The sequence below is a fragment of the Cebus imitator genome, unplaced genomic scaffold (genome assembly GCF_001604975.1).
Source record: "Cebus imitator isolate Cc_AM_T3 unplaced genomic scaffold, Cebus_imitator-1.0 Scaffold234, whole genome shotgun sequence".
NCBI classification, from domain to species: Eukaryota; Metazoa; Chordata; class Mammalia; order Primates; family Cebidae; genus Cebus; species Cebus imitator.
Window position 1 is genome coordinate 1,761,501 of NW_016107549.1, and position 22,622 is coordinate 1,784,122.

At 54.4% G+C, this 22,622-nt stretch overlaps 2 protein-coding genes across 10 annotated transcripts in view; one reads left to right on the forward strand and one right to left on the reverse strand.

Annotated features, from left to right (window-relative positions):
- HOOK2 (hook microtubule tethering protein 2) overlaps positions 1–8,429 on the forward strand; it is a 17,447-nt gene extending 9,018 nt beyond the window's left edge. For 4 of the 7 annotated variants that reach the window (XM_037727579.1, XM_017497795.1, XM_017497800.2 and 1 more), the window contains 13 exons: positions 492–693; positions 2,378–2,488; positions 2,597–2,684; positions 3,035–3,104; positions 4,528–4,665; positions 4,751–4,838; positions 4,931–4,936; positions 5,040–5,074; positions 5,687–5,769; positions 5,851–5,954; positions 7,656–7,766; positions 7,835–7,906; positions 8,000–8,429. In XM_037727579.1, the coding sequence (XP_037583507.1) occupies positions 492–693; positions 2,378–2,488; positions 2,597–2,684; positions 3,035–3,104; positions 4,528–4,665; positions 4,751–4,838; positions 4,931–4,936; positions 5,040–5,074; positions 5,687–5,769; positions 5,851–5,954; positions 7,656–7,766; positions 7,835–7,906; positions 8,000–8,149 (1,258 nt within the window). In that variant the 3' untranslated portion in view covers positions 8,150–8,429. The remainder of the gene's footprint in view (positions 1–491; positions 694–2,377; positions 2,489–2,596; positions 2,685–3,034; positions 3,105–4,527; positions 4,666–4,750; positions 4,839–4,930; positions 4,937–5,039; positions 5,075–5,686; positions 5,770–5,850; positions 5,955–7,655; positions 7,767–7,834; positions 7,907–7,999) is intronic. The other 3 variants (XM_037727581.1, XM_017497797.1, XM_037727580.1) reach the window with 2 other exon arrangements.
- Positions 8,430–12,104: 3,675 nt separating this feature from the next.
- BEST2 (bestrophin 2) lies at positions 12,105–19,645 on the reverse strand. 3 transcript variants are annotated; one of them, XM_037727583.1, is made up of 10 exons: positions 19,393–19,645; positions 18,507–18,666; positions 17,225–17,319; positions 16,123–16,356; positions 15,877–16,031; positions 15,453–15,530; positions 15,145–15,297; positions 14,977–15,057; positions 14,630–14,784; positions 12,105–12,914 (listed from the first exon to the last, which is right to left on the reverse strand). In XM_037727583.1, the coding sequence occupies exons 2-10, from the start codon at positions 18,656–18,658 to the stop codon at positions 12,488–12,490; spliced, it is 1,530 nt and encodes a 509-aa protein (XP_037583511.1). In that variant the 5' UTR covers positions 18,659–18,666; positions 19,393–19,645; the 3' UTR covers positions 12,105–12,487. The 3 variants fall into 3 exon arrangements, with proteins under 3 accessions (XP_037583511.1, XP_037583510.1, XP_017353291.1); XM_037727582.1 differs by having other exon boundaries at positions 18,507–18,709; XM_017497802.2 differs by lacking the exon at positions 19,393–19,645 and having other exon boundaries at positions 18,507–19,078.
- Between the last annotated feature and the right edge of the window lie 2,977 nt (positions 19,646–22,622).

Here is a 22,622-nt window from a genome sequence, read left to right on the forward strand (position 1 = left end):
TTTTTTAAAGATGGGGTTTCACCATTATGGCCAGGCTGGTCTTGAACTCCTGACCTCAGGTGATCCACCCACCTCAGCCTCCCAAAGTGCTAGGATTACAGGCGTGAGCCACCGCGCCCAGCCACCCCATTGCACTTCTAAGGACCCCATAGTGCTCTTGTCCTACAGCTCCCCCAATGACCCCAAAGTGTCCTTGGCAGATGCTCAGACCTCTCCAGGCCCCTCATCACTACCCCTATGATCCCACAACCCTGTGTATGCCCACAATTCCACCCTAGAGGATCCCTGATTTTACCCCTGGGCTAACCATTGCTGTAACGACTCCCAACAGCACCAGTTCCTGGGTTGACCCCTGACACTCGACTTTCATGACCCCTTCACCTTGAACCCAAACACCTCGGACTGAACACCCTCTTCTGCGCCAAGGGCCCCTCCCAGCTGACCCTTTATCTAAGCTCCCAGCCCGATCCCCTCCCCTCCCCATCCCCCAGGCAGTCCTCGGAGCGTGCTGGGCAGCTGGAGGCCACGCTGACCAGTTGCCGGCGCCGCCTGGGCGAGCTGAGGGAGCTGCGGCGGCAGGTGCGGCAGCTGGAGGAACGCAACGCCGGCCACGCCGAGCGCACGCGGCAGCTGGAGGAGGAGCTGCGTCGGGCCGGCTCCCTACGCGCGCAGCTGGAGGCTCAGCGGCGGCAGGTGCGGTGGGGGCGGGATTAGGGCCGGGTCCCCGCCCCCTAGCAGCGAGTCCCTTCCCATTGGCCCGCCCTCCGCGCTCCCTGAGCCCATCCCTCACTTGTACATAGGCCGCGCCCTCCAGGCCTCATCCCTCCACCCAGGCTGCTCTTCTGTATGGGTTTGTAAGCTTTCCCTTAAGTACCTCTCCCCTAAATTCTTTGAGGCCAGTACTTCTGGTCCCGCTCCTTCACCATGCTATTCGATTTACTTCGGGTTACCCATGTAACAAAAACTCGTCATAAACTGAAAATATCCTAAAATGCATTGAAAGGCCAGGCCTGGTATTCCAGCGCTTCGGGAGGCTGAGGCAGGAGGATCACTTGAGCCCAGGATTTCGAGGTTGTAGTGACCTGTGGATGTATCACTGCATTCCAGCCTGGGTGACAGGCTGAGACCCTGCTTCAGATAGAAAGTCCAGGTGTGGTGGCTCGCCAAGGCAGGCACTCCATTACTCCTTCTGTAACCCCACATCACTTGAGGCCAGGAGTTTGAGACCATCCTGACAAACATAGCGAAACCCCGCCTCTACAAAAAATACAAAAATTAGCCTGGCATAGTGGCGGGCGCCTATAATCTACTCGGGAAGCTGAGGCACGAGAATAGCTTGAACCTGGGAGGTGGAAGTTGCAGTAAGCCATGACCGCACCACTGCACTCCAGCCTGGGTGAGACGGTGAGACTCTGTCTCAAAAAGAAAAAAAGAGGATTGGGTGGGGGGACTCATGCCTATAATCCCAGCACTTTGGGAGGCTGAGATGGGAGATAACTTGAGGCTAGGAGTTCGAGAATAAGCCTGGTCAACATAGCAAGACCCCATCTTTTTTAAAAAATAAAAAAAGAAAATCCATTGAATATACCTTGCCAACTGAACATCACAGCTTAGCCTAGCCTACCTTAAACATGCTCAGAAAACTTGTCTTAGCCTACTTTGGCAAAATCATCTACCACAAAACCTGTTTTATAATAAGGAATCAATTATATGCAGTTTACTGAAGACTGTAATTCATTGAAATTGAAAAACAGAATGTTTGTATGGGTTCTTACCATTAACATTCACAACTGGCTGTGTGCAGTGGCTCACACCTGTAATCTCAGTGCTTTGGGAGGTTGAAGTGGGAGGATCACTTGAGGCCAGGAGTTTGAGATCAGTCAGGGCAACAGAACGAGACCCTGTCTCTACAAAAAAACAAGCAAAAAACATACACAGTTAGGCCGGGCGTGGTGGCTCAAGCCTGTAATCCCAGCACTTTGGGAGGCCGAGGCGGGTGGATCACGAGGTCAAGAGATCGAGACCATCCTGGTCAATACGGTGAAACCCCGTCTCTATTAAAACTACAAAAAATTAGCTGGGCATGGTGGCGCGTGCCTGTAATCCCAGCTACTCAGGAGGCTGAGGCAGGAGAATTGCCTGAACCCAGGAGGCGGAGGTTGCGGTGAGCCGAGATCGCGCCATTGCACTCCAGCCTGGGTAACAAGAGCGAAACTCCGTCTCAAAAAAAAAAAAAAAAAAACATACACAGTTGAAAGCACCATAGTAAAGTCAAAAGATTATAAGTCAAACCATCCTGGATCAGACACCATCCGTACTCAGCCCCTGCCCTTCCTTCCATCTCTGCAGTCCTCATTCCTCCCCTTTCCGTGTTCAGGTGCAGGAACTGCAGGGCCAGCGGCAGGAGGAAGCCATGAAGGCTGAGAAATGGCTATTTGAATGCCGTAACCTGGAGGAAAAGTATGAGTCGGTGACAAAGGAGAAAGAGGTGAGGCTGGGGTCCCACTGCCCAACCCCACCCTGCCAATCCTGGGGTAGCCCATTTCCCAGAAGATTGAGCCTGGCCCGTGTGGTGTCTTGTTCCCTATCCCTGCAGCGGCTGTTGGCGGAGAGGGACTCCTTACGGGAGGCCAATGAAGAGCTGCGCTGCGCCCAGCTGCAGCCGCGGGGGTTGACCCAGGCGGGTGAGATGAAGCCCCATCCCCAGGCCTTGCCTGTCCTGGGGTACTGTTTGGGCAGAACAGGTTGTGTCTCAGGGCATGTCTAGGCTGGGGACAGAGCTAGGCCAGGCTGGAGGTGACCAGAAAGAGGTGACACGGTCAAATTGAAGAGAGAGGCTCATGGGCTCAGGGAGGAGCAAAGGCGAAAAACCCGGGCCAACCATCACTGTTCTCTATCAAGCCTTGGATGGGGCTTGTGTCAAGTCAGGCTTTTGGCTGAACTTGAGCCCCAAAAGATGATCGTTGGAAAGAAGACCCTAGGGGTGGGGACAGGGGATGCGAAGAGACCTGAAGACTTTTCTCGCTTTCTTCAGACCCCTCAATGGATGCCACCTCCCCAGCCGTGGATAACTTAGCCGCGGAGATCCTTCCTGCAGAGCTCAGGTACCCTGGGGTCACTCAAAACTCTGGCCCCACCCAGGCCTGCCCTCAGCCCCGCCCCCGCCCTCCCACCTTCCACTAGCCCACGTTTCTTGGTCTCAGCTCCAGGTCCTAGCTGGGCTCCTAGGCCCACTTACTCCTAATTTGGCTTTTACCTACCCAGGGCCCTCGCCCTACCAGACGACTTTGCCTCTCCAGGGTCTATCCTTAGTACACAAATTACATCGAACACCTGTTTCCACTTCCTGCGCAAAAATCCTATGCCCTAACCCCGCTGACTTTGATCGCATCTCTCAGGGTCCAGCCCTGTCAGTGAGTTTCTTTTTCTTTCTTTTTTTTTTTTTTTGAGACAGAGTCTTTTTTTGAGACAGACTCTGTCGCCAGGCTGGAGTGCAGTGGCGCGATCTCCACTCACTGCAACCTCCGCCTCCCAGGTTCAAGCAATTCTCCTGCCTCAGCCTCCCGAGTAGCTGGGACTACAGGCACACGCCACCACGCCCAGCTAATTTTTGTATTTTTAGTAGAGACGGGGTTTCACCACCTTGGCCAGGATGGGCTCGATCTCTTGACCTCGTGATCCGCCCGCCTCGGCCTCCCAAACCCGGCCTGCCTCTGAGTTTCAATCCCCTCTGCCCTGCCTGGATTAACTCTCCCACCCCAGGCCAGGCACGGTGGATCACGATTCTAAATCCTAGCACTTTGGAAGGCCAAAGCGGGAGGATCACTTGAGCCCAGGATTTCAAGAGCATCCTGGGCAACATAGTAGCCCTCTGTACGAAATAAAAATGATTTGAAAAACCCCAAAACAGCCAGGCGCGGTGGCTCACGGCTGTAATCCCAGCACTTTGGGAGGCTAAGGGGGGTGGATCACCTGAGGTCGAAACCAGCCTGGCCAAAATGGCGAAACCCGTCTCTACTAAAAATACAAAAATGAGCTGGGCATGGTGGCGCATGCCTGTAATCCCAGCTAGTCAGGAGGCTGAGGCAGGAGAATCACTTGAACCTGAGAGGCGGAGGTTGCAGTGAGTCGAGATCGTGCCACTGCACTCCAGCCTGGGTGACAGAGGGAGACTCCGTCCCCCTCCCCCCAAAAAAACCCAAAAACAAACAAACCCATAAAACTCTCCCATCCTAGTTCTTCCCATTCCTGCTTCCCGCTTTCCCACAGCCGAATCCAAGCTGTGCGAATCTGCTCTTGTAGCTCCGCCCTTGCCTAGCTCCACCCCCTGCCCCAGCTTAGAGCTCCGCCCACTTCAACCCTGGCTGGGGAGCCTTAGCCCCTTGTAGGTCCGCGGTGGTCCTACCCCATGGTCTGGCTGGGCTCTTCCCCAGGGCTCTGTCCCGCCCCAGCTCCGCCCGCCCCGAGCCCCAGTGGGCCTGCGGAGTGACTTGTCCCTGGCGCTGCTCTCTCCTCTCGGGTCTGCAGGGAGACGCTCCTGCGGCTTCAGCTGGAGAACAAGCGGCTGTGCCGGCAGGAGGCGGCCGACCGGGAGCGGCAGGAGGAGCTGCAGCGCCACCTGGAGGAGGCCAACCGCGCACGCCACGGGTTGGAGACGCAGCACCGGTGAGAGCTTGGGGATCCTGCGAAGTGCGGGGACAGAGGGGGCTGAAAGCGGGTACAGGCACTAAGCGGCCCCCGACCCTCGCAGGCTGAACCAGCAGCAGCTATCCGAGCTGCGGGCCCAGGTGGAGGACCTGCAGAAATCCCTGCAGGAGCAGGGGGGCAAGACTGAAGACGTGAGTATCCCCCACCACCTCCCCGCCTGGCCCTCCCTCGTGCCCCGAAGTAACCCTCCTCTCTCTCCCATGCTGCCCGATGCCCCATACAGGCCATCGTAAGTATCATGGGCCCAGAGTGGCACCCCCTACCCTCACCCTGGAAAGAGGAGTTAGGGCCTCTCTGGACCCCCCATTCACCTTGCCTCTTCTCTCCCCCAGTCCATCTTGCTGAAAAGGAAGCTGGAGGAGCATCTGTAAGTTGCAGAAAGAGGGCATTCCTGGTGGGGGCATGGATTCGACATTAGTGGGGAGTTTCTTAGGCGTGTGCCACCACACCTGGCTGATTTTTTATATTTTTAGTAGAGACGGGGTTTCACCATGTTGGCCAGGATGGTCTCGATCTCTTGACCTCGTGATCTGCCTGCCTCGGTTTCCCAAAGTGCTGTGATTACAGGTGTGAACCATGGTGCCCAGCTGCCTTCTTTTTTTTCTTTTACCTGTCTGCTATTGAAGAGATTTGTGTTCTAGAAAGGTCTCTGGCTGCTGGATGGAGGGGTTGAGGGTAGAAGAGGCTAGCAAGAGATGATGGTGGCTGGACCAACTTGGGAGCTATGTGATGGGAAGAAGTGGGCAGCAGAGGGCTGTTTCAGGGACACCTGCTAAAGGTGCAGGGAAGGTTGTGGCTCTGATGGCTGAGGAGATGGTGGGACCAGGGCACACAGCCCCCAGGCATGGGAGACAGGCAGTTAGGTCTCTGTGGCCATGTAGGGGCATTTCTGGCTGATGGGGAGGGCTGTGGCTACCACTGGAATGAAAGAGAAGCCAGCTCGGAGGTCAACCCACTGTTACCCAACCCCGGTCCACAGGCAGAAGCTTCATGAGGCAGATCTGGAGCTGCAGAGGAAGCGGGAGTACATTGAGGAGCTGGAGCCGCCCACTGACAGCAGCAGTAAGTGGGACCTGGCAACCAGAGGGTGGGGAGAGCCCAGAGCCCAACAGTGTGGAGCTGACGGGACACGTCTTCTGCCAGCAGCCCGGCGGATCGAGGAGCTGCAGCATAGCCTGCAGAAGAAGGACGCGGACTTGCGGGCCATGGAGGAGCGATACCGTCGCTACGTGGACAAGGCCCACATGGTGAGGACACTGGGTGTTCCCACAAGTTGCCTGCCCTGGCTCCCAGTCTTTTGTGCTTCCCATTGAGTCAAAACTTCTGCTTGGACGTCTGTGCCCCCAACTCCCACCTGTCATACCCCACCATGTGATAGACCCCACTGCCACTGATTGTCACATTAAAATACTGCACAGCCGGCCAGGCGCCATGGCACACGCCTGTAATCCCAGCTCTTTGGGAGGCCGAGGATGAGGTCAGGACTTTGAGACCACCCTGGCCAACATGATGAAACCCAGTCTCTACCAAAAATACAAAAATTAGGCCAGGCGCAGTGGCTCACGCCTGTAATCCCAGCACTTTGTGAGGCTGAGGCGGGTGGATCATGAGGTCAGGAGATCGAGACCATCCTGGCCATGGTGAAACCCCATCTCTACTAAAATACAAAAATTAGCCGAGCATGGTGGCAGGTTGCTTGTAATCCCAGCTACTCAGGAAACTGAGGCAGAGAATTACTTGAACCTGGGAGGTGGAGGTCGCAGTGAGTTGAGATCGCGACACTGCACTCCAGCCGAGGTGACAGAGTAAGACTCCGTCTAAAAACAAAAACAAAAACTAGCTGGGCATGGTGGTGGGCACCTGTAATCCCAGCTACTTGGGAGGCTGAGGCAGGACAGTCATTTGAACCTGGGAGGTGGAGGTCGCAGTGAGTTGAGATCGCGACACTGCACTCCAGCCGAGGTGACAGAGTAAGACTCCGTCTAAAAACAAAAACAAAAACTAGCTGGGCATGGTGGTGGGCACCTGTAATCCCAGCTACTTGGGAGGCTGAGGCAGGACAGTCATTTGAACCTGGGAGGTGGAGGTTGCAGTGAGCCGAGACTATGTCATTGCACTCCAGCCTGGTGACAGGGGAAGACTGTCTCAAACAAACAAAGAAACAAACAAAAATACTGCACAGCTAGGCACAGTAGCTCATGCCTGTAATCCCAGCACTTTGGGAGGCTAAGGTGGGTGATCACTTGAGGTCAGGAGTTCGAGACTAGCCTGGCCAACATAGAAAAACCTGTCTCTACTAAAAATAGAAAAACTAGCCAGTGTGGTGGCACGTGCCTATAATCCCAGCTACTTAGGAGGCTGAGGCAGGAGAATAGCTTGAATCCGGTAGGCAAATGTTGCAGTGAGCTGAGATTGCGTCACTTCACTCCAGCCTGGGAACAGAGCCAGACTCCATCTCAAAAATAAAAATAAACAAAATAAAGTACTGCACAGCTGGGCACAATGGCTCATGCCTGTAATCTCAAGACTTTGGGAGGCTGAGGCAGGAGGATTGCTTGATGCCAGGAGTTCAGGACCATCCTGGGTGACATAAGGGGACTCTGTCTCTATAATGAATGAAAGAATGAATGAGGCCAGGTGTGGTGGATCACAAGGTCAGGAGTTCGAGACCAGCCTGACTAACATGGTGAAACCTCATCTCTACTTAAAATACAAAAATTAGTCAAGCATAGTGGCAGGCACCTGTAATCCCAGCTATGCAGAAGACTGAGGCAGGAGAATCGCTTGAACCCGGAAGTTGCAGTGACCTGAGATTGTGCCACTGCACTCCAGCCTGATTGACAGAGTGGGACTCTGTCTCAAAAAAAGAATGAATGAATATACACACCCATGTGTCCCAGGGGGTTTCAAGGCCAAAGTCACCTGGCTGTAACTTCCCCAACCTGTAGGTTATGCAGACCCTGGAACCGAAGCAGCGGCCAGCTGCCGGGGCACCCCCAGACCTTCACACCCTGAAGACAAAGCTCCGAGAACGGGATGTCCGCATCCGGCACCTGGAGGTGGGTGTCCTCGTCCCTTTATGCTGCCTCCAGCATATCCAGGTCCCTGAAACTTGCCTCCTTGACAGATGGACTTTGAGAAAAGCCGAAGTCAGCGGGAGCAAGAAGAAAAGCTGCTCATCAGTGCCTGGTGTAACATGGTGAGTATGAGGTCTGGGCTCTAAGATCTCATGGGTAGAGTATTTTAGGGGTCCTGTGGGCTCACCTGATCCCAACTGCACCTCCTCCTGAAGGGCATGGCCTTGCAGCAGCGAGCCGGGGAAGAGCGGGCACCTGCCCATGCCCAGTCATTCCTAGCACAGCAGCGGCTGGCAACCAATGCTCGCCGTGGACCCCTGGGACGCCTGGCATCTTTGAGCCTTCGCCCCACCGACAAGCACTGACAGACCTCATGATCCAGCCAGCCAGGGCTCCATCCACCCTGGCTTCCTCCAACTCACGTGGCGCCCAGCATTGGGCTTCAGCCAGCGGCTTGAGAGCCTTGAGGTCATGACCTCCACCCTTCGCTCTCCCAGATTGGTGGGGAGGGAGGGCGGGAGGTAGATATAGGACTGTTCATTTTAGCAATGTGATTCTTATCGTTGATTCTCTCTCTGGAGTTCATGTGCTGCCTAGGGAGAGTCTGATTTTATATTTGAGAAAAATAAAGACTTTCAATCTTTGGCTGTGCTCTGGGCACCATGGTAAGGGAAAGTGGGCCAGGGGATTAGCCCATTGCTTTTAAGAAAAGCTTGATTTGGCTGGGCATGGTGGCTCATACCTGTAATCCCAGCACTTTGGGAGGCTGAGGCAGGCGGATCACAAGGTCAGGAGTTTGAGAGCAGCCTGGTCAATGTGGTGAAACCCCATGTCTACTAAAAATACAAAAATATTTAGCCAAGCATGGTGGCAAATGCCTGTAATCCCAGCTACTTGGGAGACTGAGGCAGGAGAATTGCTTGAACCCGGGAGGCAGAGGTTGCAATGAGCTGAGACTGCTCCACTGCACTCCAGCCTGGGCAACAGAGCAAGACTTTGTCTCAAAAAAGGAAGGGTAAGGTAGGAGAATGGCTTGAGCCAGAAAGGTGGAGGCTGCAGTGAGTAGAGATCAAGCAACTGCACTCCTGTTTTAGACGAAAATGTCTGCCTTCATGAAGCTGAGGGTAGACAGGCCGACATTAAAGTAGATAAAACAAAAGCTTGATATGAGAAGAAATATCACAGAGGAAAATAAAGCTGCAATAAGTGATGGGGTTAGAAGTGGTAGACTTGAGAGTTGTCAATTTATAATAAACGGCCAGAGGCTGGGCACCATGGCTAAAACCTGTAATCCCAGCACTTTGGGAATCTGAGGTGGAAGTATCTCTTGACCACAGGAGTTCCAGACCAGCCTGGGCAACATACTGAGACCTCGTCTGTACAAAAATTTTAAAAATTAGGGGTGGTGGGGTGGCTCACGCCTGTAATCCCAGGACTTTGGGAGGCCGAGGTGGGTGGATCACCTGAGGTTGGGAGTTTGAGACCAGCCTGACCAACATGAAGAAACCCCATCTCTACTAAAAACAAAAACAAAATATTAGCTAGGCATGGTGGTGAACTGTGGTTATAGCTACTCAGGAGCCTCAGGTGGGAGGATTGCTTGAACCTGGGAGGTGGAGGCTGCAAAGAGCTGTGATTGTCCCACTGCACTCCAGCCTGGGCACCAGAGCGAGACTCCATCTCCAAAAAAAAAAGCCAGAAAAGGAGGCCTCATCAAAGAAGTGACATCAGTGAAGGAGAGACCTGAGGGAGAGGCCATGTAGGTATCTGGGGAAGATCCAGGCAGAACAGTTTGTGCAAAAGCCGTGAGTTGAGAGCTTGCTTGATGTGCTAGAGGAACAGTAAGGGGCCATAGTGGAGTGGAGTGAATGAGAAAGCAGATGAGGGTGGGGAGATTATTCAGGGATTTGTGAGCTGCAGGGAGTACTTTAACTTTTTTTTTTTTTTTTTTTTTTTTTAAGACTGGGTTTCACTGGGCGTGGTGGCTCACGCCTGTAATCCAAGCACTTTGGAGGCCAAGGCAGGCAGATCACCTGAGGTCGGGAGTTTGAGATCAGCCTGACCAACATGGCGAAACCCTGTCTTTAAAAAAAAAAGAAAAAAGAAAAAAAACTGGGTTTCACCATATTGGTCAGGCTAGTCTCGAACTCCTGACCTCAAGTATCCACCCGCCTCGGCCTCCCAAAGTGCTGGGATTACAGGTGTGAGCCACCACTCCCAGCCTGTACTTTTAACTTTTATCCTAAGTGTAGTGGGAGCCATGGAAGATTCCAAGCAAGGAGGGATGTGACCTGACTCGGGTGTTCGTAGGCGCCCTCTGGTGGCCACTCTGAGAGAAACAGGCTTAGGAGGCCGGGGCCAGAGCTGGAAGACCAGGTTGGTAGTCCATGTGGGTGGGTGAGTGATAGTGAAGGTTCTGGCCAGGTTGAGAGCCCTGGAGCGAGAAATGGTTGGATTCTAGATACGATTTAATGGTAAGGCTGGCAGGGTGTGGTGGCTCACACCTGTAATCCCAGCACTTTGGCCAACATGATGAAACCCCATCTGTACTAAAAATAAAAATTTACTGGGTGTATTGGCAGGCACCTGTAATCCCACCTACTTGGGAGGCTGAGGCAGGAGAATCACTTGAATCTGGGAGGCAAGGGTTGCAGTGGGCTGATTGCACCGTTGCACTCCAGCCTGGGTGACAAGAGCGAAACTCCATCTCAAAAATAAAAAAAAATAATTAAGGCAAAGCTGATGGGATTTGCTGCTGGGTTGGTGTGGCCACTGGGTTGATGTGATAGCCTGTGACAGGAAGAGAAATCCACATAACTACTTTTGACCTCATCATCTGGAAGGACACAGCTAACACACAGGGTTGGGCAGACTGGGGAGTTGATTAGGAGCTGGATTTCAAGTGTGTTAGGTTTGAAGTGCTTGCGAGATTTCTGCAAGGAGACATCTAAGAGGCAGTTGGCTTTCTGGGTCTACAGTTAGAGAAAGGATCCTGGCTGGATTTCTTCCTTCTTTTCCTTTTCTTTCTTTTTGAGATTTTTTTTTTTTTTTTTTTTTGAGATGGAGTCTTGCTCTATCTCCAGGCTGGAGTGCAGTGGCGAAATCTTGGCTCATTGCAACCTCTGCCTCGCAGATTCAAGCAATTCTCCTGCCTCAGCCTTCTGAGTATGGTCTCAATCTTCTGACCTCGTGATCCACCCACCTCAGCCTCACAAAGTGCTGGGACTACAGGCATAAGCCACCGCACCCAGACTTTCTTTTCTTCTTTAGATGGGGTCTCACTCTGTTGCCCAGGCTGGAGTGTAGTGACACAATCTCACCTCACTGCAACCCTCGCCTCCCGGATTCAAGCAATTCTCCTGCCTCGACCTTCCGAGTATCTGGGATTACAGGCATGTGCCACCACACCCAGCTACTTTTTTTAAATTTTAGTAGAGATGGGGTTTCACTATGTTGGCCAGGCCTGTCTCAAATGATCCACCTATCTCTGCCTCCCAGCTGGGATTACAAGCATTAGCCCCACCACGGCAGGGCCTTTTTTTTTTTTTTTTTTTTTTTTAGACAGGGTCTTGCTGTGTTGCTCAGGCTGGAGTGCAGTGGTGAGATCACAGCTCACTTCCTTAGCTGGACTTTTATATTCAGGAGTCATCAGTTCATATAATTAAATTAGTAAGACCTAAAGCCCTGAAGGCCTGAGAATGTAGAGGCTTGGGACAAGAAGAAGCCATGATCCTGGGACAGTGGCTGGCTCATTAATAAGTAATGCCAGGGCACTGATGTGGGTATTTTCAGAGAGCAGAGCTTGGGAAGAAGTAAGCAGGGCACCATTATAAAAGCTGGAAGAGGTGAAACCCCATCTCTACTAAAAATACAAAAAGTTGGCCGGGTGCTGTGGCTCACGCCTGTAATCCTAGCACTTTGGGAGGCCGAGGTGGGTGGATCACCTGAGGTCCGGAGTTCAAGACCGGTTTGGCCATCATGGTGAAACCCCACCTTTAAAAAAAAAATACCAAAAGTTAGCCAGGCGTGGTGGTGTGCACCTGTTATCCCAGTTACTCGGGAGGCTGAGGCATGAGAATCACTTGAACCTGGAGGTGGAGGTTTCAGTGAGCCAAGATCGTACCACTGCACTTCAGCCTGGGTGGCAAAGTGAGACTTTGTCTCAAAGAAAAAAACAAGCCTGGAATAAGCTCGGCTTGGTGGTTGTGGTGGAGGAGGAGGAGAGGAAAAGGAGGAGAAAGAAGAAGAAAGAAGAAACCTGCAAGAACTCCCAAATCTTACTTAGCATAATGCCTGCCAGGAGAAATCAGACTAACAACATTTGAGTAAAAACCACTAGCAATTTATTGAGCATCTACTGTATACCAAATGCTTTAATGTCATTTTCATTTCATCCTCACGAAAGCTCCATGAGGTAGTCACTCACATCGCCACTTGAAGGAAAGAATTCAGGCAGGACAATGATGGAGACCTCTCAAGCAGTGGGGGTTGGGAAGGAGGGCTGGTGGTCAGGGTGGGCTGGTCCAAGAGTCTGGAAGAACCCCCGCCCCAGCACAGTGCCAAACCCCAGCGGGCTGCGAGAGCTGGTCAAAAGTGCAGGTGGACTTGACGAAGGTACACGAGGCTTATCCAGACCTGGACTCCTGCCTGTGTGCCCTGCAGGGACCTGGTTCGCTGTCCTTAGGGGGCTGGGCTCTTAGATTTCAGGCCAGATTCTCCTCCTCCTCGCCGATAGGGCTGGGCAGCCAGGGTGGTGCCGGACCCCGGGGCCCGGGCACGGTCACGGTGGTAAAGGGCTCGGCAGGCCCAGGGATGAGGCCAAGCGGTTCAGGACCCGCAGGGGGCGGGGGCTCGGGCTCTGGCAGGCCGGGGTCGAGCGGCGGGTCCCTGCAGCTGCACTCCGGGGCTGCGCCTTCGGGGACAACCGCGCATGAGCAGCTGGCCCCGGTAGACGCCTCCGACACGCAGCTGTTCTTGCGTAGTAGAAAGGACAGGCGCCGGCCCAGCGGGCCTCCCCCGCCCATGCCCGCGCCCGCCGGCAGGAGGCGCTGCAGGAAGTCGCCGGGCGCCTCGCCAACCGGCCCATCCAAGCCTTCCAGCCTCTGGAACTGCATGTCTTCTTTGGCCAGCCTGCGGGACGGACAGTGGGGTGAGCCAGCGCTGCGGTCTCGCCTTTTGTTGACAGAGCGGGGTCCCAGGCTTTCAGATTTCCCTGACTCCACCGCCCCTTTGTCCCACTTATCCCCAAAGACCTTAGCTCCTAAACCCAGAGCCTCGCCTCACCCCATGTTTCCACTTAAACTTAGATCTCAGGCCGAGCACGGTGGCTCACACCTGTAATCCCAGCACTTTGGGAGGCCTGGGTGGGCGGATCACGAGGTCAGGAGTTCGAGATCAGCCTGACCAACATGGTGAAACCTTGTCTCTACTAAAAATACAGAAATTAGCCGGTAAGGTGGTGGGCACCTGTAATTCCAGCTACTTAGGAGGCTGGGGCAGGAGAATCGCTTGAACCCGAGAGGCAGAGGTTGCAGTGAGCCGAGACCACTCCATTGCACTCCAGCCTGGGCGACAGAGCGAGACTCCGTTTCAAAAAAAAAAAAAAAAAAAAAGTCTGCTCGCCTCGGACTCCCAAAGTGTTGAGGATTACAGGAGTAAGCCACTGCCCCCAGCTGATTTTTATTTTTTGAAATGGAGTTTTACTCTTGTTGACCAGGATGGAGTGCAATGGCGTGATCTTAGCTCACTGCAACCTCTGCCTCCCAGGTTTACGTGATTCTCCTGCCTCAGCCTCCTGAGTAGCTGGGATTAAAGGCATGCGCCACCAAGCCCAGCTAATTTTGTATTTTTATTAGAGATGGGGTTTCACCATGTTGATCAGGCTGGTCTCGAATTCCTGACCTCAAGTGATACACTCGCCTTGGTCACCCCCACATCCGGGATTACAGGCCAGAGCCACAGCGCCTGGCCTTCATTTTAATTTTTTTAGGGACAGGCTCTTGCTCTGTTGCCTGGGCTGGAGTTCAGTTATGTCATTATGACTCACTGCAGCCTCATACTCCTGGGCTCAAGTGATCCTCCTACCTCAGCCTCCTGAATAGCTGGGACTACAGGTGCACACCACCACGCTTGGATAATTTTTTATTTTTAGTAGAGACGGGGGTCTCATTATGTTGCCCAAGCTGGTCTGAACTCCTGGGCTCGCTCAATCCTCCCACCTTAGCCTCCCAAAGTACTGGGATTACAGGCATTGAGCAACTGCTCCTGGCCTCAGCCCTCATCTCCTTTGGTATCATGTCTGACTCGTCTGATCCTCGATAACCTCAGCCCTTAGCTCTGTCCCCACTCAGTGGCCCGGTCTCAGACCTTGACCCTGTACCCTGACTCCTACCTTAGCCTCTGCTCTTATCACAGTTCTGAGAATTTTGCTCTTATCCCCATTTCTAGAGTTGAGTCCCCTTAATTTTTTTTTTTTTTTTTAGACGGAGTTTCGCTCTTGTTGCCCAGGCTGAAGTGCAATGGCAGGATCTCGGCTCATTGCAGCCTCTGCCTCCTGAGTTCAATTGAGTCTCCTGCCTCCACCTCCAGAGTATCTGGAATTACAGGCATGCGCCACCACACCTGGCTAATTTTGTGTTTCTAGTAGAGACGGGGGTTTCTCCATGTTGGTCAGGCTGGTCTTGAACTCCCGACCTCAGGTGATCCACCCGCTTTGGCCTCCAAAGTGCTTGGATTACAGGTGTGAGCCACCACACCAGGCCCCCTTAATCTTTTCAATCAGATGCGTCCTGCAGAGCCTTAAGCCCTGCCCCAGGCAGCCCTGCCCACCTCACCCACTAGCTCACGTGATGTCGAAGGTGGAGCCCTGGAAGGAGGGCTGCCGCAGCTGGAAGACCGTAGCCGCCGTGTAGGGAGCGCGAGCCTCGGCAGCGTCCCAGTACAAGTCCTTCTCCAGCACAGCCAGGTCGTCATACATCTCGTCCACTGCCAGCATGGACACCTACGAGTGCAAACACGCAAGGTACAGTGGGGGTAGGGCAGTGCACCGGGACCACGGGGTGAACCCCTCTGGGTGGGTGGGGACCACAGAGGGAAGAGTGGTCCAGGACGAGACCTGGCAAGTCTTGGTAGGCCTGGGACCAGGATCCTGTTGAGCACTCTGGAATGATCTCACCTGGAGCCTGAGTCTCACCTGGAAGTTTCGATCGATCAGAAAGTTGGTCTCAAAGTCATCGTCATCCTCTCCAAAGGGGTTGATGAGCTGTTCAGCTACCTGAGTGGAGAGGGAGGAGTTAGGTGGAAACCTGGGAACCCCGTGCCCGCCCCACCCATGAAATTCCAGTCTGGAGCACCCACTTACCTTGAGCCAACCGGCGTAGAAGAAAAACTGCAGTAGGGTGAAGATGGGCACACACAGGTCTAGGTCATGGTCTTTGTAACCCTGAGCTGGGTCCAGGAACTGGCGACCAATGAGGCAAGCCAGGAAGTAGCTGTACAGTGCGATGGTCACCACCTGGGCAGTGCGGGGCAGGGCTCAGGGCGGTCATTGAAGGCCAAGGCTAGGATTGGGCATCATTATGACAGGGGCCATAGCTAGCTCTCAGTCCCCTTGAAATCATGCATCAGGGCCACTGACATCGAATATCAACGGAGGCGTGACGGGGTTACCTGGGTGTAGACGAGGGGTACGCTAATCCAGTCGTAGTGAAAGAGCATTCCACATTTGCCCCGAAACACATTCAGCTCCTGAGGGTAGATACAGGTCATGAGGTGGCCTGAATGGTGAGCTCACACAGGGATATTGAGTGTGGGTGCCTGGGATGGAGGTGGGTCGTCACCTGGTGGGAACTGGGAGTGTGCTTTGGGGGTTCTAGGGAGGGTATTTTGTGGTGGATGTGCACCTGGGGTAAGGGACCATGCATCCAGGGGCTGCCCATGAGGGCGTTGGAATCTGCCCCATGGAGGTAAGTGTGCACCTGGTAAAGGTGCTTGAAGTCGGCCTCGTAGGGGTGCGCAGCGGGCCGCCGTTGATACAGCTCCAGGGGTACAATTTCCCTGGTATTCTACATGAATGACCTCCTAGTGGGCCCACCTCGAGCAGCAGCTTAAGGGCGCTGTTGTCACGGATGCGGCCCTCGCGCCGCGCCTGCGCCGCCAGGTTGGAGAACCAGACGCACGGCACCCAGTACTTGTTGTAGGACGAGTTCAGGTTTTCGAACTTCTTGCGCTCCTCGCGGGTCATAAACCCTGGAGGAACGAGGTCAGGGATAGCTCGCCCCTCGCCACCCTCCACCCGGTCCTTGCCAGATCCCCTCGTTGCCTCTGGCCAGGGACTCACCCGCCTCCACCACGTGGTCTATGGTGGGGAAGCGCTTGAACACCGCGGTGCTGACAGAGCGCAGGATGAGCACTGCCGAGAGTCCTGCATAGCGCATGAGTGTGCGCCGGTAGAGGCGGCCGCGCTCGTCGCGTCCGTGCACGGTGCCCGCCACCACGCACATGAGCGCGTCGGGCAGTGGCATGCATAGGTACTGGTTCCACCAGCGGTGCACCACCAGCGTCACGTAAAAACCTGCAGGGGAGCGCGGAATGGGGGCTCAGTGGGGACACCAGGGCCAGGAGTTTGGGCACCCAGATTGTGGGAGAAGGGGCAACATAGGGGCTGCATCAGGGAAACCTGAGTAGGCTCGCCAACCTGATCAGCTTGGGCTGGGAACTTGGGGGTTCAGCCCTGAGATCAGAAAGGCCAAAGCAACCCTTTTGGGTCACTGGCTACTTGGGAGTCGGATGTGGCATTGGGATCCCAGTATGGGATAGAGACACAGAACCCATGTTAGGGGCATGTGGACAGACTGTTGCTTGCTGTGAGGGTGTAGGAACCTAAAACAAGGAGAGGGGGGCCTGGTTTGTGGGGGTGTACATCAGGGACACCTGGTCAGGCTTGTCACAATAGCCACACCCAGCCCCTAAGTCAGGAACTTCTGAAGGGGTTGGGGACAGGGTCTACATCAGGGAGCTTTGGGCAGGCTGGGGTCACATGTGGTCACTGGGGGACCAGGACTTAGAGAAATGCCCCCAGGCTGGAATTGAGAGGATGGAGTCCTATGGGGTCCCTGGAGGATTAGGGGGTTGTCCCCCCTAGTAACACAACAGACACTGGTGAGAATCCCCAGGGTGACCAGAAATAAGCCTGTGGGTGAGACGGAGCTCTCCTGGAGGTACCTCAGGGGGCACTGTGACTTAGGTGACACCCCAGGTCTCAGATGTTCGGGGCCACATCTGGCATCTTCGTAGTGTGGATCCAAAACTAGGGGGGTGTGGTGGGGTAGGATTTGAGGGGAGAGTCTCAGAGGGGCAGAAATGGGGGCTCCTCAAAAGGCATGAATGGAAATGGGTTTCTCAGGGACATAGGAACGGGGGACTTGGGGGCTGGACCGCACCAAGCACGAAGGAAACAGGAATGAGGCTGGCATACTGGTCGCAGTAAATGACAAGCTTCTCAAAGTAGCGCTTCTGCCCTTCCTTGAGCACAAAGCTGCAGGGTAAAGAAGAGGGGTCACAGGTCACAGGGGCGACTCTGTTCCCAGCTTCAGATCTCTCTTGCTGTACCCCTCTCCCTGGCCTCCTCTTATACTAGCTGCTCCCAGCCAGGCACAGTGGCTAATGCCTGTAATCCCAGCACTTTGGGAAGCCGAGGTAGGAGGATCACTTGACATCAGAAGTTCAAGGCCAGCCTGCCCAACATAGTGAAACTCCGTCTCTGCTAAAAATACAAAAAATTAGCCAGACACGGTGGCTGGCACCTGTAATCCCAGCTACTCCGGAGGAGGCTGAGGCAGGAGAATCACTTGAACCAGGAGGCCGAGGTTGCAGTGAGCCAAGATTGTGCCACTGCATTCCAGCCTTAGTGACAGAGTGAGACTTCATCTCAATTAAAAATGTATACTGGGTACAGTGGCTCAGGCCTGTAATCTCAGCACTTTAGGAGGCTGAGGAGCAAGAATCACGAGGTCAGGAGTTAGAGACCAGCCTGACCAACATGGTGAAACCCTGTCTCCACTAAAAATACAAAAAATTAGCTGGGTGTGGTTGCAGGCAGCCTGTAATCTCAGCTACTTCGGAGGCTGAGGCAGGAGAATCACTTGAACCCAGGAGGTGGAGGTTGCAGTGAGCCGAGATCCTGCCATGGCACTCCAGCCCAGGTGGCAGTGCGAGACTCCATCTCAAAAAAATATATACAAGGCCGGGCGCGGTGGCTCAAGCCTGTAATCCCAGCACTTTGGGAGGCCGAGGCGGGTGGATCACGAGGTCAAGAGATCGAGACCATCCTGGTCAATATGGTGAAACCCCGTCTCTACTAAAAATACAAAAAATTAGCTGGGCATGGTGGCGCGTGCCTGTAATCCCAGCTACTCAGGAGGCTGAGGCAGGAGAATTGCCTGAACCCAGGAGGCGGAGGTTGCGGTGAGCCGAGATCGCGCCATTGCACTCCAGCCTGGGTAACAAGAGCGAAACTCCGTCTCAAAAAAAAAATATATATATATACATATTATATTATATATTTTTATTATATATTATATATATAGTGCAGAGAAGGCTAAAAGAACAAAAAATATGTATTTTATATATATATATATATATATATATATATATATATTATGTGTTAGATATATAATAGCTGCCCCCCTCCCCTCGAACACGAGCACCCCGGGGCAGCCTCACCGGTAGGCGGCACTCAGCGCCATGTAGAACCCAAGGAAGCAGAGCAGCTCTCGCCACAGGAGTTTATAGATGCTCCCACGCCACAGCAGCAGCAGCTGGGAGAAGCCCCCGAAGCGGGCATTCGCCACTCGGGCTGTGTAGGTGACGGTCATCGTGGCACCTGGCAGGTGCGGCCAAGGGAGACTGGGTGGCCTGGGTGGTGGCTGCGGGTCGGGGTGGAGAGGTGCGGGCATAACTGAGCACAGCGACCCCACCCATGTTCCGGCCGGCCGTCCCCTCAGTCCTGAACCTTGCCTGAGTTGCCTTCTCCCAGCTGTACCCAGTCCCAGCCCAGCCCCCAGTGCCCCTCCCTTACCCGAGTCTCAGGCTGTCCCCTTCCTTGGACTCCTGGTGCCAGGCTCTGTACCTGCCATCCCCTACCACCAAGACCCTTGAGTCCCTGCAGTCAGCTTCCGAGTCACCCCCTGACCAATCCCCTTCACCTAGACGCCACCTATAGCATCCCCCAGTCCGAGAGTCCCCAGCGCCTGAGTTTCTAGGTTCTCAAGGCTCTACCTCCCCCAAATTCTCTCCCTCAGCCCCTATTTCTGGTTCCCCTTTCTCTGCTTCTCCAGCTCCCAGTCTTGACCCATTCCACTCCCTGCACTCCCTCTGAAGCCCAGTCCCTATGCCTCCGGGTCCCCTACCCCCCTGCCCCAGCTTGTCCACCTTCCATGCCCCTGGCTCCCCCGACTCCCTTTTCCTCCCAGATCCACCTTGACCTTTCCTCTCTCCAGCCTTCCAAGCCCTCTACTCCTGGGCCCCAGAGGACTCCGGATGCATTCCTGCCCGCAGGTTCCCTATTCCCTCAGGGCCCCCTATTGCCCCAAGCCTGGGCTCATCTCACCTGTGTTGAAGGTGGCCGGTACAGCGACACACGGGGACAGCGATGGAATGGGCGGGTGGCTTCGGTGTTGGGTGGGGCTGGGGAGTGGGCGTGCCACCCCTTCCTGGTCCTCCTCCCTCGGCTGGGTTGCAGCTTCAGAACTTTTGTTTGAAGTTCCACAAGTTTGTTACCTGGCACTGGGGGAAGATATCCGCTTCGTCCTCCCTTGCCCCTCCCTGTTCCCCTCTTAGTCACTCACTGGCAGGTCCTAGGGATCTGGAACCCAGAGGTTGGGGGAGGAGGCAGGGATGGTCTTTTTCCCAGTCCCAGACACACACACACACACACACACACACACACACACACACACACACACTGCTCAGTGAGGCTGGGTCACTCCACAGTCACCTGTAATCCCACAGTGTCACAGAGATGCATGCAGAAACACATATCATAGTCCCAGACACAAACCCAGCTGCTTTGAATACAGCCTCAGCCAGGCAACATGGCTCACACTTGTAATCTTAGCACTTTGGTAGGTGTAGGTGGGAGGATCACCAGAGTCAGGAGTTCAAGACCAGCCTGGGCAACATAGTGAGAGTCCCCATCTCTCTTGAAAAACCAAAAAGCCTCACATAATTATGGTGACCCAGAGGGGCAGTACACACTGTCACAGAGGCTTCTGGGGTCACACAAGACTACCTACCTTGACCTCCCCATCACGCATATATAAGGCAGGTGGACTCTGACATACCACCCTCTGCTCTCACATGCAGTGCTCCCAAAAGTCCAATTCCCTCATGATCACACCACGTAACAAAGACACCCACACAACCAGCCAAGTGCAGACCCCACCCAGACCACAGAATGCCTTCACACACAGTCTTACACCATTGCAACGAAGTTTTGTTCCCGAGTTCCCCTGTGTAAAGATGCACCCATGATCACACCCCAAATGCAAAAACCCCTTCCTCAGCGCAGCGACACACAATCCCAGGATCAGAGTGGGCTCTGGTGGTCCCTGAGGTCCCCTAATCTAGCAAAGACACACACAACAGCTACCATTCTCTCAAGGGACCCCTAGCTGTCACTGCTAGTGAAACTCACCAGCATTTGCACATCAATGTGTGAAGGCAACCCCCTTTCCAATGTTCCCTCCCAGCGGCATGCCCAGACCCATACGCACAGGTCCCAGACACTCTCAGCGTTGCCACAAACACACAAGCTTGGGGACACAAAACCTTGTCCTGAATTTGGCATGGATTCAGGACAGATGTTCATTATTCACAAACACACCTGTAAAGGGGGCACTCCCAGCCTGGTACAAATGATACCCACTTCCCCTCCATAGCCCAGCTTGGAGGACATTCACACACAGATTGGTGTGAGAGGGACAGAGGCTCAGGGGTAAAACCCTGGGACGGGCATCCTAGAGTGCTCAGGAGCCCCTTGTGCATTCTGCACGGCCCCACCCGAGGTCCCAAGCCTGGCAGGCCAGGACGGGACACTGTGTTCCCAGACTGGCAGATGTTTGCCCTGCCCAGGGTAATTAGGAACCAGCCTGGGCTGGCCACCCTCCGACCTGCGCCTTCGCTGTCCAGCTGCCGGACAGCCCATAAATGGGGCGAGGGGGAAGCTGGGGTGGTGCCGTCAGCTGCAGACGAGGAGGTGGCAGGCTGGGTGCTGAGGAGCTCAGTTCCAGATCGGCAGCCCCTACTCCCTAGGAAGTGTCTTGCATTCACTAAAGCCGGCTCCTCCTTTTCATCCTCCCTCCCGCAGCTGACCCGCAGCCCCACACACTTCCGACAGCTGAACTCCCGCAGGGGCTGGGGGCAGGTTTCCTGAGCTAGTTGACAGGCTTACTAATTGTGCCAAGGAAAAATAACAAACATTTCTTGGGGTTTCCTGCCTGGTGCTGGTAAAAATGCCTTGTGTGTTTCATCTCATGGAATCTTTACAGGCATACTAAGTCAGTCAGTTACTATCCAAGTAGGGAAACTGAGGCTCCGATGTCACATCTCATCTTGTTCGTAGCACAGCTGGGATTTGGATCCTGGCAGTTTGGCACGAGCTGGCTGTACCATTGTGTTTGTTTTACACATGCCACCCCAACAGGCCCACACCTGCTTGTGCACACCCTAGGGAGCTGGGGGGACAAGTCTAGGCCCCTGGTGGGGTTCCCCTTACACACACCCTGGCACACCCAGACTCTGGATATGCACAGTCTGAACACTTTTTTTTTTTTTTTGAGACAGGGTCTTACTCTGTCTTGGCTCACTGCAACCTTTGCCAATGCGGTTCAAGCAATTCTCCTGCCTCAGCCTCCCAAGCCCCGCCGCCCCGGCTAATTTTTGTATTTTAAGTAGAGATGAGGTTTCACCATTTTGGCCAGGCTGGTCTCAAACTCCTGGCCTCAAGTGATCCACCAGCCTTGGCCTCCCAAAGTGCTGGAATTATAGGTGTGAGCCACCGCGCCCGGCCTGAACACCACTTTCTGATTTGCGTGTCCGCAGGACCCCCTTTCCGTCCCCCTAGCCAGCTCTGGCTTGGAACTTGTAAACTCTCAAGGTCATGCCCCATCCTGAGTCTCCAAGTGGGGACAATAGCAGCCGAAGCAGTGGCAGAGGGAGGAGCGACAGGCAGGGAATAAGGGGGCCCACTAGGTGCCTTCCAGGCCTGTGTGCTCACAGCCTATGAGACCGCTCTGGAGTCAGGATGGGACTTCAGGAGCCCCTCCAGCCAGAGCCCACTGTCACCCTGCCCACTAACCAGCCCCCTTGCTGCAGCCTTGTTGGGAGGGGCTGATGTCATCCCATGGGGGCAGGAATTGGGGGGTGGAGACTGTTAATCCCCAGTCTGGCAGGCCCAGCCTCTGCCCAGGGCGCCCACTAATTCCCAAACCAAACAGCAGGCAGCGGCGGGCCCACTGCCGGCCTAATCAGCTCCCCGCCAGCCTGGGGCTGGCCAAGGGGCCTCCCAGTTCCCAAGCTCTGAGCTTCCAAGGAAATGGGCAGATGCCTCTGTCTTCCATTCCAGGGTTCACAGCCCCAGCAGGGACACCTAGGGATACCCTAACCCACAGAGAAGGAGACAAAGCTATCTCTGACCCAAGACACCCTCCGTCCCAAGTTGCCACAATAAACATGCATCTCCATTAGGTTTCTGTTGTGAATGGGCCCCTCTAGATGTGCACAACCTGTGTAACTGTACATGAAGGTGCTTACCCTCACCTCCCAATGTCAACAAATACA